The following is a 14,409-nucleotide window of genomic DNA, read 5'->3' as shown; positions in this document are numbered from 1 at the left end:
CAGAAAAAAACAAAGTGTTATCTTGAAAATTTCATAAACCCAACTTGTATTCCACTCATGTACTTGTCACGGGACCTCAGAAAACTTCAATTTGGGATTGCAGAACACATTTCCACGTCTCCTTTTTTCACATTCATACCACATGCTGCCTAACTGCCCTACTGAATTAAGTACTTCGAAGGAAAAAAAATGTCCTTTTGAACAAGAAACCATGTGGAAAACGCAGGATTAATTAATTCTATCATCTCTCTTTGAATCTCATCTGTACGTGGCCTAACGGCCGGCCTCCCAAATTAATCTCAGAGTGAGAAAGAGCCTCGATCGGTTAATTGTGGAATGTTTATAAAAAAAAAAACATGTAGAAAACGCATTCTCATTAAAGTCCATGAATCCTATGTCCTACCAAAGAGAAAATCGCTTCATTCACGGCATGTCTCATAATATATATAATAAAGCCTCATTTTTCTAACTCCCTCCTACCTAATACACCACATTGAACTGCCAACTCCACCAAAAGGCAAAAACTTCCTTCTCTTTAATCCACCATGACCTCCAACTCTAACCCAAGCTTTGATGAGCTCAGATGGGTGATTGAGATACGTAGGACTCTAGATGAAGAGCTTGAAGAAGATAGTGAAGTCCCCGTGAACATCTACAATGTGCCCAAAACCCTAATGGCTACTAAGCCGGATTGCTACGTTCCTCAAGAAGTTGCACTGGGGCCTTATCATCATTGGCGGCCGGAGCTCTACGAGATGGAGAGGTATAAGCTTGCAGCAGCGAAAAGAACTCAAAAGCATCTCCAAAGAGTGAAGTTTGAAAGCCTTGTTGATCAGTTGACCAAGCATGAGCCAAGGATTCGAGCTTGTTACCACAAGTTCTTGGAGTTCAATGGTGATACCTTAGCGTGGATGATGGCTATTGATGCCTCTTTCTTGCTTGAGTTCCTTCAAGTCTATGCCATCAAGGCGGGTCGGGTGCTGACCAGAGTTTCCTCCAGGATGTCACACCTAGTTGATTATGCCGGGACCAAATCAGCTCATAATGCGATTCTTAGAGACATGGTGATGCTTGAGAATCAAATTCCATTGTTTGTATTGAGGAAGGTGCTAGAATTCCAGTTCCCCACTCTAGATCAAGCTGATGATATGTTGTGTTCAATGTTAGCCGGGTTTGGTGAAGATCTTTGTCCATTTGGGATGATGAAGGACTTGCCCCAGATCCACGTTGAGGAGCAAGCCCACCTGCTGGACTTTCTGTACCATCTCATCGTGCCAAGATCAAAAGAACCATCTGAAATAATTGAAGTAGAGAACGAAGATGAATCAAAGGAGGGCAAAGAAGAATCTTTTGGAGATTCCAATTATGTGCAACAGCTATTTCAGATAATTTGGAATCTGGTCTCAACATGCACTCAAGGCCCAATACGTCTTCTCAAGAGACTTTTATTATCCGATCCTGTAAAAGTCATACTGAAATTGCCTTGGACAATCGTCTCCAAGCTCCCCGGGTTTTCCATCTTGAAACAACCTGTCGAAGATATCTTCTTTTCCCAAAACAAAGAAGAAAACAAGCCTGAAAATGGGAACAACATCATCAAACCTCCACTGATAGAGGAAATCGCCATCCCTTCAGTGTCCGAGCTCTCCAAATCCGGTGTCCGCTTCTTACCTACTAATGGTAGCATCTCATCCATCACTTTCGATGCTAAGATGGCCACACTTTACCTCCCTACTGTTAGCTTAGAAGTAAACACAGAGGTTATTCTGAGAAACCTGGTTGCATATGAAGCATCAAATGCATCAGGGCCACTCATTATTGCTCGGTACACTGAACTAATGAATGGGATTATTGATACCAAGGAAGATGCCCAGTTTCTGAGAGAAAGAGGAATTATTTTGAACCGGTTGAAGAGTGATGAAGAGGTGGCCGACCTGTGGAATGGGATGAACAAGACCATAAGGTTGACGAAGGTGCCCTTCCTAGATAAGGTGATTGAAGATGTGAACAACTATCACACTGGCATATGGCAGGTTAAGGCCGGAAAGTTTATGAAGCGTTACGTGTTTGGTTCATGGCAGTTTCTAACGTTTCTGGCTACCGTTTGCATCTTGTGGTTAATGGCATTGCAAGCATTTTGCTCTGTCTATAGCTGTCCTCGAATGTTTAATGTCACAAAAGATGAGTGATGTTTTGGTGATTTTCCTATATCTTATCTCAAGTTATATGGTACTTTTGATCTTCTCCTTACATTCTTCAGTTGGGGTAGTACTAGCCCCATAATCTGAATTGCTTTTGTGCAATTTCCAATTCTAAAGTTGAGATCTTTATGGATGTCATTGGATGGATGATTTGGTGAATTCATTTTGGCTTCAAAAAAGAAACAATTTCATTGAGTATTTCACTTTTTAATTTAGAAAATAATTTTAATAGGAATGGAACCATTTTTTTTTTATAGTTATCTTATTATATTCTGTTGTTAAGGAAATAAAAATCCTGCTCATTGTGGATCAATTTGATATGGAAGTTCAATACTTTTGACAAGAGAATTGATCTGTTTTTGTTAAATAATCCACTTTTATTTTAAAGAAATTATAGTTTTGTTTTAACTTTTGGTTAATGTGATATATAGCTTTCAGTATATTTTTAGGGTATTTTTTATTTCCGAAAAATACAAAGGAAAGAAAGAAAATGTTTAATAAAATTATTTTCTCATGTTTGGTTATCCAACAAAATAATACCAAAGAAAATCAAATATGATTAAAATTAGTTATGTTTCTTTTTTCAAATTATTTAATCTTTGTACTGATGAGTTAAAATAATTTAAATAAGTTTGAAGTAGTATATAAAAATAATTCATTGACTTTAAATCTATTTTTTATTTATCTTCATTTTTTTTTTCTTTTTACTTTTCCTCTCCATTTTCTTTCCTTTACATTTTTTCTCAAATTTTTAGGGAGTCAAATATAGTCTTTAAGGATCTCAAGTGTAGTTTTAACCAGGATGAAAATATCAATAATTACAGATATATGAGAAATATAAGAAAAATATTGGTGGATATTTTTTCACAAATATAAGTGGAACAAAAATTATTTAAAATTTATAGGAATGCTTGCAAAAACTCTAAAAAAATGATAAAAATAAGTAAATATACATATTTTAAAGTCATTTTGTAAGTGTAATTAACATAAATATGATTAAGAAGAAAAATATCGGTAGACATTGATAAATTCAATATTTGAATTTTAAGAGTAATAATTATGAAATTTTGAAGTGTATAAAGTTAGAATTGAATTAAAAAAATATTTGATTTTATTGAATAAAAACAATTTATACATAAATATAATATATATGATATTGTAATTTATACATAAATATAATATATATGATATTGTAATAGTCTTAGTATTAAAATGAAGATCGGTGTGGTTCTATCATATTGTTAGATGAAGGGAGCTCATTTTGTTGAAGATACTATTTCTTTTAAATTTTTTAAAATACTTTTATTAAAACATGTTTGATTACATTTTAAATGAAAAATTAAATTAATTTATATAAAATATTTTATTTGAGATTTTATTTCTAAAATTTTATTAAAAATATGTGATAACAACTTTTTTTTATTAATATTAATTTATTTAAATAATTAAAATTATTAATAATTTATCTTATCAAATTAATTTTAATTCATAAAATATTATAGATAAAAACCCAAATTTCAGCGGTGATTTAATCAAAATAAAGATGATAATTAATAATTATTTATATAGAGAGAGGAAAATTGTTGTCTTTATTTGTTTCTTTTTTTTTTTTTTTTTTTTTTTTTTTTTTTTTCAAATCTCTACTAAATCTAAAAATCAATGAAGTTGCCCTCCCGAGAGAATCCCTAAAAAGGCCCTATTTTCCTTTGCCACTCTCAATCCTCGCAGGTACTAATCTAATCATGTTATTATTTTCTTTTTTTGCAACTCCCGTTTGATTCCCAAGAAAATCCATCCCCATTCGATTTCCGGGAAAATTCATCCTCGTTTGATTTCCGAGAAAATCCATGCAAAACCCCCAAGGAAAACTAGAAAGATTGCTTTTTTTTTTTGCTTCCTGTGTTTTCTGGATCTATTCTAGGGGTCGCTTTGCTTTGTGCCATTGGATTTAAATTTCACGAACCCTAAATCCACGATTTTTGAGCCAGGCTGAAAAACACAACCTTTGCCTGCAAATCATGATCAGATTACCAAATAACATTTTATGTTTTACATTCACGATCTCGGAGGCCCTGAGTCCTGGGAGGTCGCTGATTTGGACGAGAGCATGAACAGATTGATGCTCTCCTCTTCATCCTCCAAGAAAGATTCCTCTTCCTCTCTCGATGCCTCGATACCAGCTTCAGCTTCTGCTTCTGCTCCGGCTTTGTCGTCTTCGTCGGTTCCGGGATGATTTCTGAGGACTCTGTCAACCAAGTGGATCAGTTTCTTCGGGAGGCTCTGCAGAATCCGTGTGAGCGGCTGTCAAGTGAGTTGCCACGCTCTAGGTTTTGTTTTTCTCGGGTTTAACTAAAAAAATTTGTGTTGAAGGCTTTTTTTTCTTGGTAATATGTTGCTTTTTTTTGGTTGATATGCTAATATTTACATGTTGATTGACTTGTTTATCTTAAGAAGGTGCCAATTTAACTAGATAGATGCTAGATTCTTGATGCATCACATTATTTTAATATTTTTACTAATTGAAATTTTACTATATTTTCCAGGAAGAGATGCATGACATTCAAGAGCAAAGTACCTTGAAGGTTGATACTCTTATCTGACTTATAGACAAATCATTGAGTGCTCGAGAAGTGATCAAGTTACATTCAAGGTTTGGGAAATGAATCACAACTTAAGTGTTCGAGTGCAACTGAATTTCCTAAGAAGAGACAAAGAAGTTGCTACGATAGATCATAGAGTTTTAAGACTACAACTACCACTCAATTGGTGGAGTTGAAGGCAATGATATAGAGTTTCATGCCACAACAAACCAATACTTTTAACTAACCACCACCTCATTTTGGCTTAGCTTCCCAACCATCAACTCACTATCAAGTTACATTATTATGTGGTTTACTACTATTATATGTTAGTCATTTTTATTTTAGATAATATTCAAATAGCATAGAAAATGTTATTTGCTAGTATGGTTTGCATGGATAAAACAAATGTTTTGTTATTACTTATTTTCTATAGGTTATTATATTTTTACATTATTAAATTCTTCATTTTGTATAATATCATCTTTTATTTGAAAATGTTGAATATCATACAGGTGCATAAATGTTTCAATCATGGTTCCAAATCGCGGTATCGATCATTGACTCTAGGGTTCTAAGGCACAATATTGGTATCTCGGTTTGGTATCAGGTGATACGCAAAATAAGATACTTAAAAGTTCAAAAAAATTTTAATATAATTAAATGAATTAAAAAACTAATAAATTTAATAATAAATTATTGACATAATAATAAATCAAATAATTTCTTAAATTATTAACAATAAATTAATATATAAAATAATCTGCCTTATATAATACCATTACCATATAAAATAATATATTACCTAAATTAAAGGCATTCATACCATATTTAATCTATAAAATACTAATTTTTAAATTTTCAATTCCAAATACGGTTAGCATATAAGGTAAAATACTAATTTTCAAATTTCCAATTTCAAACACCATTGTCATATAAGGTAAAATGATGTAAATACATGAACATTTGAAATAATAAATCATTTTTATATAAAACAATACATTAAGTCATTTTCTTTAATTCTGAATCCCAAGGGATACCTACACAACCAAACAATAGAGATCGAGCAAGGAGAGGCAACACCAATATGCAAAGATCATCATCGATGAAAGAATGTGATGTTTCTTACCGGTTGGCCACCACAACTACATCACCAATATGAAACTTTCTTTCTTCTTTTTTATCCTTCACGATTATGGGTCTTGAAAAAAATTTATTTTTAAGAAAATCTCTCATATTTATTAAAGATTTCTCAATTTTGGTTGCCTTTTGTTGTGATATAAAAGAGAGAAAAAAAAATTGGTTTAATTTGAGAAAATTTAGATTTTAAACAATTGAACTCGTAATTTCAATTGAGTCTACTAAGAATCTCAACGGAGGCGACTAAGTTTAACGGTTCTTAATTGGGTTTGTGTTGAAAGATTATTCGCTTCAGCCGAGTTGTACCGAACCCGACTGATATTTTGAACCATGACTGTTACTGATTTGATGTGATGTGATTTTCCCTTGATGCATACCATTGCCAATTATTGGTGCCGATGCTTGTCATTATGTAATTTATGATGGTGCCCGTTCAACAAGAGGGCCTTGGGAACATGGATGTGTAGCGAGATGCGACTACAGTGTGAGCTGTGTCCTCATAATCTTCGAGGCCCCACTCTTCCGATGGCCGGGTCTCGTGCGCGTCCTTTTTTATTTTTTCAAGATGTGTAATGTTGTTCATCAATGCACACCATGTAGTCATTTCAACCAATGGCTCCACGTTTTAATTTATTTTGTCTCCTACTTAAAAATCTACTTTTAAGCATTGAAGTTTGCACCTTCAACAGCTACTTTGTTTACAGGGAAATGAAGGAGGAGCAGAGAGAGGTGTTGTTGAAGAAGGTTTACCATGGGGGATGCCCAGGATGTAGAGTGGAGCATCTTAAAGACACACAGAGAGGTTTACCAGTTAGACAACTGTTTTTTGTGTGGATTGTGGTGCTCTGCAATGGTAACTACACTCTCTCTTACTACTATTATTACACTGCAATACTTTCATACCACCACCTTCCTTCCATTGAGCCTTCATCAATGGTGGGAGCTCACTATCATGTTAGCTTCATATGTATTTGCAGTAAGTAGTAAATAACATGAAAATAATTTGAATGAATTAGATTGGATTTGGTTTGGAAAAAATTTTCAATTTTTTTAAATGAAATTTTGATTAAAAATATTGAAAATTATATTTAAAAAATGAAAATTAGGAAACCTTATTTGGTACTAAATTTTTTTACTTGAAAAATGATGAAAATAATAAAATTGTATTTGTAGATTAATTTTTATTTTCTTTTTTTTTATTAATTATTTTAATAGTAAAATAAAAAATATGTATATAGTTAACAAAGGAGTTCATAAATTGTATTCTTTTGTTTGGTACCCCTCTTTTTTTACATAAAAAAATAATTAAATAATTAAACTATATTTGTTCATTAATTTTTTATTTTATTTTTTATTAGTTATTTTAACATTTTAATAATTTTTTTAATAAATATATAATTAATAAGGGTATTTTTAGAAAATAGAAGATGTAAAAAAAATTAAATAAAAACTATTCTTAAAAAATAAAAATAGAAAATGAAAACCAAAAAACTTCAACCTAAATATCCAAATATATCCTCCAACTTATTTTCTAATTTTTTAAAAATAAAGACAGAAAATTGGCTACACAAATAGGGGTTAGATTTTTATTTTTATTTTTATTTTTTTGAAATTTTAAACTAAATGCATTTCGGAATTTGATAATTTGTTGGGTAATGGTGTTTGCTTTCCATTTTCAGCGCTGCCCATATCATCTCTTTTTCCGTACCTTTATTTCATGGTGAGTACTGCATTCTCATTGGAAATTCCTAATTATTATCTGCCATGGATGATGTTGTAAGTTGTAACTAGTCAGCTTTGTATGTATTTGGAGTTGCTTCACTTCACATTTGTTTTCCAACCGAGAACTTTCATGAAAAGAAGAATTAAATTAATGTCTTATTATTCATATTTCACCATATAGAACTTTTAATGCTCACGGTTTAAATGTGTGATGAAATCTAAATCATTTAGTAATATCCATGAGATCAACTACAAGTCCATGACGTTGAGATACAAGTAAAGAGACTTTACAAGAATGACAACTGGACGGGTTTGGGACGATCACCCCCATACCGACCTGCTATCATTTATATAGATTAATTCTCACTTTTGTACCAATAAAAAATTTAGACAAGATTATGGACATGAGAATTTTTCATACCCGCCCTCTTCACCGTGTTTTATTCTCAACAATTTTAAGAACATGAGTTCCCTAACACACTTGTGTTTGCTTATATTCTAGTGGTATTTTGAATCATGGGAAAAATAGAAGGTTCTTTCTTAAGGTAAGAAAAGAACTTAGCATGTGCTAAGTGTCCTAATTCATGCGCATTATCATTCAGGGAAGCTTCAACTACATTCTTCCTGCACAATCATTGCTAGGAGAGACATTATTATTCAAGTATGATGACTAATTGCTTTAACAAATTCAAACCAACAATTTTGAAAACAAAGTTTCCTTGGCAAGCATGCATACATAATGACAAGGTCGCCAAGCTTTGTCTGCCACCCCATGCCGAAAGGTTGGAAGTTCTCCCGTAACATAGTGATAACATGTGTTCTAGACAGTCTAAACAAATTTTTTGACAATATCCCACTTTGCTGAAAATTGAAATCTCCCATAGATTCCCATCTTCACATAGGTTGATGATCAAGATGTTCATATTGTTGAGATTTTAGAGCATGTGTGCAAGCAATGCTTAAACAATGTTTCCATTTTGTTAGATATTATGTTGAACTCTTATCAAGTAACATTCCTATTTCTCTTCTTCCTTCTAACCATTGATTCAAGTTATTCAACATTCACCCTATATAATGAGTAGGATTTCTACTTTCTTTCTTTTAAAATAAATCTTTCTACCTGCAGATAAGGGACTTCAATATAGCAAAAACCGAGAAAGACATTGGCTACTATGCAGGTTATGCAGGTGATATATTTTCTTTACATCTTTTCTATGTTAAATGTATATGTCCATTAATATTCTCCTTTTGGTTGCCCTGAAATGGTCTTGATAATCCCCTTTCTAATATGAAGGGGCTTCGTATATGTTTGGACGAGCATTGACATCTATTTTATGGGGAATGGTGGCTGATCGATATGGTCGAAAACCTGTTATATTAGTAGGCACTGCCTCAGTGTTAGTAACCTTCATTCAACTACAAATCTCAATTCGAATTTTTCTGCAATTGTCATATACCTATTTTCTCATAGAAATACTGATTATTCGGTTCAGGGTTATTTTCAACACCCTTTTTGGCCTTAGTTTAAACTACTGGATGGCCATCTCTTCAAGGTTTCTTCTTGGAAGTATGAGTACTTTACTTGGACCAATAATGGTATTGTTTTATTGCTTATGACTTTTTGGACGATCATTTGATCATTATATTAATGCCTTAAAATGCTTGGACTTATGGTTCAATTTATTGGTTTTTTTTTTCTGTATGTATTTCCCTATCAAACATGATCAAGTTTCTTCCCTAATCAGGCATATGCAACTGAAATTTTCCGTGAAGAATACCAAGCTTTAGGACTGTCAACAGTGAGCACTGTATCTTTATGTTCATCAAGAGTTCATAGAAGTGTTGAGCACCACCATAAATCCATCACTGATAGTTTTAATTTTATTTTAGATTAATACAGCATGGGGCGTAGGATTGATCATTGGACCAGCATTGGGAGGTTTCCTTGCCCAGGTACTTATTTTTCCTCCTTTCTTATGCAAGAAATATGGTTCCTACAAAAAGTTAAAATATTGGAAATTAGCAGCTGCTGGAAATATTAACTAACAGCAGCAGTAAGTAAAAATCACATTATTTTCTCAAAGGTAGTATTCACAAAACGAATGGTACTGTTAGTCTGGTAAGATGAAGCGTAGAAGTGGGAGAAGAAATGCAGGAAACACAAACAAATAAAAAGTAGAAAACGTGAAAGTAAGTTTTTTGTTAATCTCCTAATTGAGCTAAAATCTTAGGCTACTAGATAATGAATTCGGTATCATGTTATACAACTAATTGACCAAAAAGCTTAAGTTGTTGGGTGCTGGACCAACCTTAACATCTTTCCTAACACATGACTAGATTGACTAAGATACTGTAACATGCTACTCTATATGGGAATGTAGCAAAAACCTAGAGAAAAACCATTTTTTTTTTTTTTGTTGTTCATGTCTCCTTTATGACTTGCCTTGTAAGGTTCAAACTTGCCAGCTCTTCATGACTCGTCTTCAGTGTTTGTGAGGATTTTAAGTAAAGATTCCCAATGTAAAAAAGAAGAATAAGAAAAGACTGCTTGTGCTCAGATCATGTGTTCAGGTCTGAAGAACCTTTGATGTGATACATGAGGTGAATATGGGGGGTCAGCGATCTAAGGATTTCAGTGTTAGAGGTATGGGAAATAGGTGATTCAAGATGTATGGCTTGCAGATAGAGGCAGTTTTGGAAATTTATGGAAATTCTTGAAAACCAGTTGGGTGAAATTTTAAAAACAAATAATAATAAGAAAAGCAGACACCAAAAGTAGAGATCTATAAATTAAATCACCCTCAGCTCAGGCCCTCCTCAAGAAGATGCATTTGGCCTAAGGTTGGGGGAGAAACAATGACACTGAACCGGTGCTTTTGGCCTTTGATTCAGACCTTGATTCTGTTCCAGAAATAAAGTGCTCAGTCTAAGGGAATGCTCTTAAGGTTGCTTAACTTTTGGCTCTCACAACCAGTGCAACAAGCATTTGCCCCAGTTAGGATTCTCCTGAACTTTACATAAGCGAGTAAACCATTGGAGGACTTATGTAAGGAATGATTTGCCTTAGCTTAACCCAACCTTTGGTGCCTTAAGGGATTTAGCTACTTATGTTTAAATTAAAAGGAGTAAACAAAATAGTAAAATAAAAGAAAAGAGACATGGAATTTCACAAAGAATTAAAACTGGAAAAACTGTAATGAACCGTCCTAAAAGATTAGAAACAGAAAATTAAAATTGCTTTTCAAATACAGAAGTAAACAAGAAATTGAAATTGTTTCTTACAACCCAAATCTCATATTCAAAACAAAATGAAGAAACAAAACAAAACTGAAAGTCCTCAGCGTTGAAGGTAGAAGCAATGGCAGTGTTGAACAATTGATGATAGAAAATGATCCAAAAGATGTTTCATTCTCAATGATGAATGAATTCTCTCCATATTAGATCTTGACTCTCCTCAATGACCAGAATAGATAACTAGCTGTCTGTCATTGATGCCAGTATAACTATTTTTGGAATCCAAATGCCACATGGAGATGCTGTCTTGGAGTGCAGAAAAGGTGTCCCTTGCCACATGTGAGCTTAAATCTCAATGCCTTGGGAGTGTATTAATGACAAAAGAATTTATATGTCTGCGTACACAGACTTGTGAGTGGCTTTGATAGGACTTGAAGTTATGCATAGAGGAATGCTTAAGTGAGTTGTGCAGACATATGCATAGAATTGTGTTAGCTTGCTTCGTAGAGGACTTGTGCGCATGATTGCTGAGCTTGAGTTTATGTGCAAAACTTGAGTATGACAGTTTAATGGGCAGAGAGTGTGCTGATGTTGCTTTGAGCAGAGTCCATGTGCAGGAAGTGGTGTGCCTAGGCCATATGCATTGGGGATTTGTATGCAAAAGCCTCTGCATATGCAAAGTCTTGGGTTCCTCTGTGTGCACTCCCTTTGCTTACCTAAAATCCTTGTGCAGGCTTCAGTGAGTGAGTGTGTGTGTGTATGCAAATGTAGAGCTTTTGTGCAGTCCACCAACTCCAAATTCCTTCATTTTTGCATCAATTCTTCTATTCCTTCTCCCTCTGACCTTCTTGGAAGCTCCCATGGTACCTCAGTCATAAATATTTTCGCCAAAAATAGCTCCCAAAAACTGAAATTAACAAGGAAACAATTCAAACACAAAAACTAAGGCACTAAAAACAGACTGTCAATGGATAAGTCATAAGCACCTCAAACACACTTAAGTGAGCTCAATAAGCCCCATTAGAGTGCTGAGTTTGGGTCCTTGTCACCATCCCCCACCAGCTTGTTGCTAGTCCCTCAACAACTAAACGCAAAACAACAAGAAAAGGGCTCAAACTAAGATAAATCCTTAGAACAAACTAGCTCAATTTCATGGCAGCAAAAATAGATGTATAGTTTCAAAACCTGGTAATGGTTACTTTTCCTTTTAATATGTATTGGTGCTAATTTACCCCTTAGACACCTCTTTTAGCTCAAAAAACTAAGCTTAGGAGGGCCTTCAAATTTTCTTGCTTGGCCTAGAGCACCTTCAAGGTCTTCTGTATCTCTCTCCTGTTAATTTGGATTACTCCCTAGCTTTAATGTTGCTTAGTTGATACTTAACTTTGGTACTTGAAGCTTTATTTTGTTGCTTTTTTATTTCTTTCTTTTCTTTCTTTTCGACTTTTCTCATTTTTCTTGATTTTCTTACTACCAAGCCTCAAAAGAATAAGAGCAGACCACCTAGCTGCACACTTCAGATTCTCCCCTTTGGAGGAGAACTACAACTCTTGCCTATGGAGAAGATGCCTTGACACTCAGTTAGGATCCAAGTGGCTGATTATTTCTTATTCCTAAAACTAATGACAGCTTATTTGAAGTCTTTCCCACCTGATAAAAGTCTAACTTAGTAGTTTAGAACGATGGAGTAGACTACACAGTGCGTGTAAGGAAGAAAGGTAGAACCATTAGATTTCAAGAACTCTTAGAGTCTGTTTAGAAACTTTTTTAAGAAAACTGTTTTCCAGACAAAAAAAAACAGGGTATTTTGAGAACTTGTTCTAAAAACAGGGTATTTTGTAAAATATATTTTAAATATTTTAATTTATTTTCTTGTGTTGTTTAAAAAAAAAAAAATCTATTTTTAAGAAATATTTGGAAATATAGAAAATAAGTTAAAAACATTCCAAGTTTTCAAACAAAGCTTTTTTAAAAACATCATAGAATTATTTTTTTAAAACTGTTCTTAAAAACTGTTTTTGATGACTAATTTTGAAAACATTCCCAAACAGGTCCTTAGATGTTCAAGAACTATCCCTTACTCATTCAGCCCTATTCAGACTCATTTTATAAGGTAATAGAAGTTGCTAATGAGATAACTGGGACTACACTTACCAATGAGGGCAGGAGGCCCTAAGTTAAGAGTTTGATCCTCCCTCAAGACTCTTCTTACTACTGACTACAAGGTCAAGCTAGCTGAAACTTATGATTCAACTCTACTAACAACTGAAAACTGACTCAAAACATAGTGAACACGCAGAAAATAAGCTGACTAAAGATTAAAACGAACTGGAACTGAAAGAGAAATATAAGTAAACAAAAGTTAGGCTAACAAAATAAACAAAAAGAAACTGGACTGACCTTCAGTCTTTCCACTCCCACCAGCGTTTTGCATTGTCTCCAAAATAGAAAATTGGGAATAAGAAGAGTAAATAGAATCAGTCCACTAAAACTAAAAGAAAATATGAAAATTTACCCCATAATGGAGCATTCCAGTTCACAATCTGGCCCTTCTTCTTTTCTTTCAGTATCCTCATCTGATGCTCCAATATGTGATCTAAAATTTGCTATGACTGGATAGTCCATGGTTGTCATCTGTTGCTTCACTTCCACCTCTCTCTTTTGTTGCATCTCCTTAAAATAAGCTTCATATCCAAATGCATCTGGACCACCATCTTCTGTAGAGCAATATTCCTCATCTGGCTCAAAGACATGTTTCCACATGATTAGCAGCTGAGTGATCAGTCTTGAAAATGGCAACTTTAGATCCAAGCATCTATTTGAGGCCCTCTCGTGTATACAGTCATGCAGCTAAACCATAGCTTCAAAGATCACCTTGGGGAAGGTGAGATGTTCTCCTTTGAGCATGTGGTGCAATAGCCTTAAGCTCGTCTCCTTTCTGACCTTGCTGGAGCCATATGGGTAGAAGTTATAGGTGAGGACTAGGTGTTGGAGCCACATTTTTTCAGGCAAGTTGAAATTCATTATATATCTCTGACTTGGCCTCCATCCTTTGTAGTAGCTGGGGGACAAAATTATATGCCACCTACCTCATGCTGTAAGGCTTGACTCTTGGCCTCCTGTCTGCATCTGGAAAATCTGGAATGGAATATGCTTAACAAAGGCAATGTCTTTTGTGGTCAACTCATAGCTTCTTCTATCCACTTCAGTCATGAACCTCTTCCCTCCTAGGTCTCTGATGATTACCATATCTTGGTTAAAAAGCTCCTGCCAGTCCAGGATAAGCAAGATCAAGCAACTGTAAGGCCTCCTTACTTGAATAGTAGATAAGTTACTGAGCTCCACTTGCTGCCCTTTGATTCTTCATCAAATCTTCAATATTGAGGCTTGCCTCCATGACCACCTTGTCCTGGAACTCTGTTTTAAGCTCATTCATATTGAGGATAAAAGGTAAGGACTTTAAGTGCGGAATGGAATCTTGAGATCCAGGTAAGATAAACTCTGGGATGTCAGGCTCCTCATATTCTGGTGGA

The 14,409-nt window shown here is 34.2% G+C and overlaps 2 protein-coding genes across 3 annotated transcripts in view; both read left to right on the top strand.

Annotated features, from left to right (window-relative positions):
• Positions 1–385: 385 nt before the first annotated feature.
• On the top strand, positions 386–2,252 carry LOC100248874 (putative UPF0481 protein At3g02645). The gene has a single exon (XM_002274111.3). It carries the CDS (start codon positions 546–548, stop codon positions 2,187–2,189), a length of 1,644 nt encoding a protein of 547 aa, XP_002274147.1. The 5' UTR covers positions 386–545; the 3' UTR covers positions 2,190–2,252.
• A 4,279-nt stretch (positions 2,253–6,531) lies between these two features.
• Positions 6,532–14,409, top strand: part of LOC100266046 (protein ZINC INDUCED FACILITATOR-LIKE 1) — a 34,050-nt gene continuing 26,172 nt past the window's right edge. The window contains exons 1-7 of one of the 2 annotated variants that reach the window (XM_059741571.1): positions 6,532–6,773; positions 7,600–7,640; positions 8,769–8,829; positions 8,937–9,039; positions 9,136–9,238; positions 9,388–9,441; positions 9,533–9,595. In XM_059741571.1, coding sequence (XP_059597554.1) covers positions 6,533–6,773; positions 7,600–7,640; positions 8,769–8,829; positions 8,937–9,039; positions 9,136–9,238; positions 9,388–9,441; positions 9,533–9,595 — 666 coding nt within the window. In that variant the 5' untranslated portion in view covers position 6,532. Of the gene's footprint in view, positions 6,774–7,599; positions 7,641–8,557; positions 8,650–8,768; positions 8,830–8,936; positions 9,040–9,135; positions 9,239–9,387; positions 9,442–9,532; positions 9,596–14,409 lie in introns of those variants that run through there. The other variant, XM_059741572.1, reaches the window with a different exon arrangement.

This window comes from Vitis vinifera, chromosome 13 (genome assembly GCF_030704535.1).
Source record: "Vitis vinifera cultivar Pinot Noir 40024 chromosome 13, ASM3070453v1".
NCBI lineage: Eukaryota > Viridiplantae > Streptophyta > Magnoliopsida > Vitales > Vitaceae > Vitis > Vitis vinifera.
Note: the sequence above shows the minus strand (reverse complement) of the source record. Positions and strands in the feature narration are given on the sequence as shown.

What these genes read in the sequence shown, in the direction of transcription:
- LOC100248874 (XM_002274111.3), top strand. Translation starts at nt 546, where the DNA reads ATGACCTCCAACTCTAACCCAAGCTTTGATGAGCTCAGATGGGTGATT.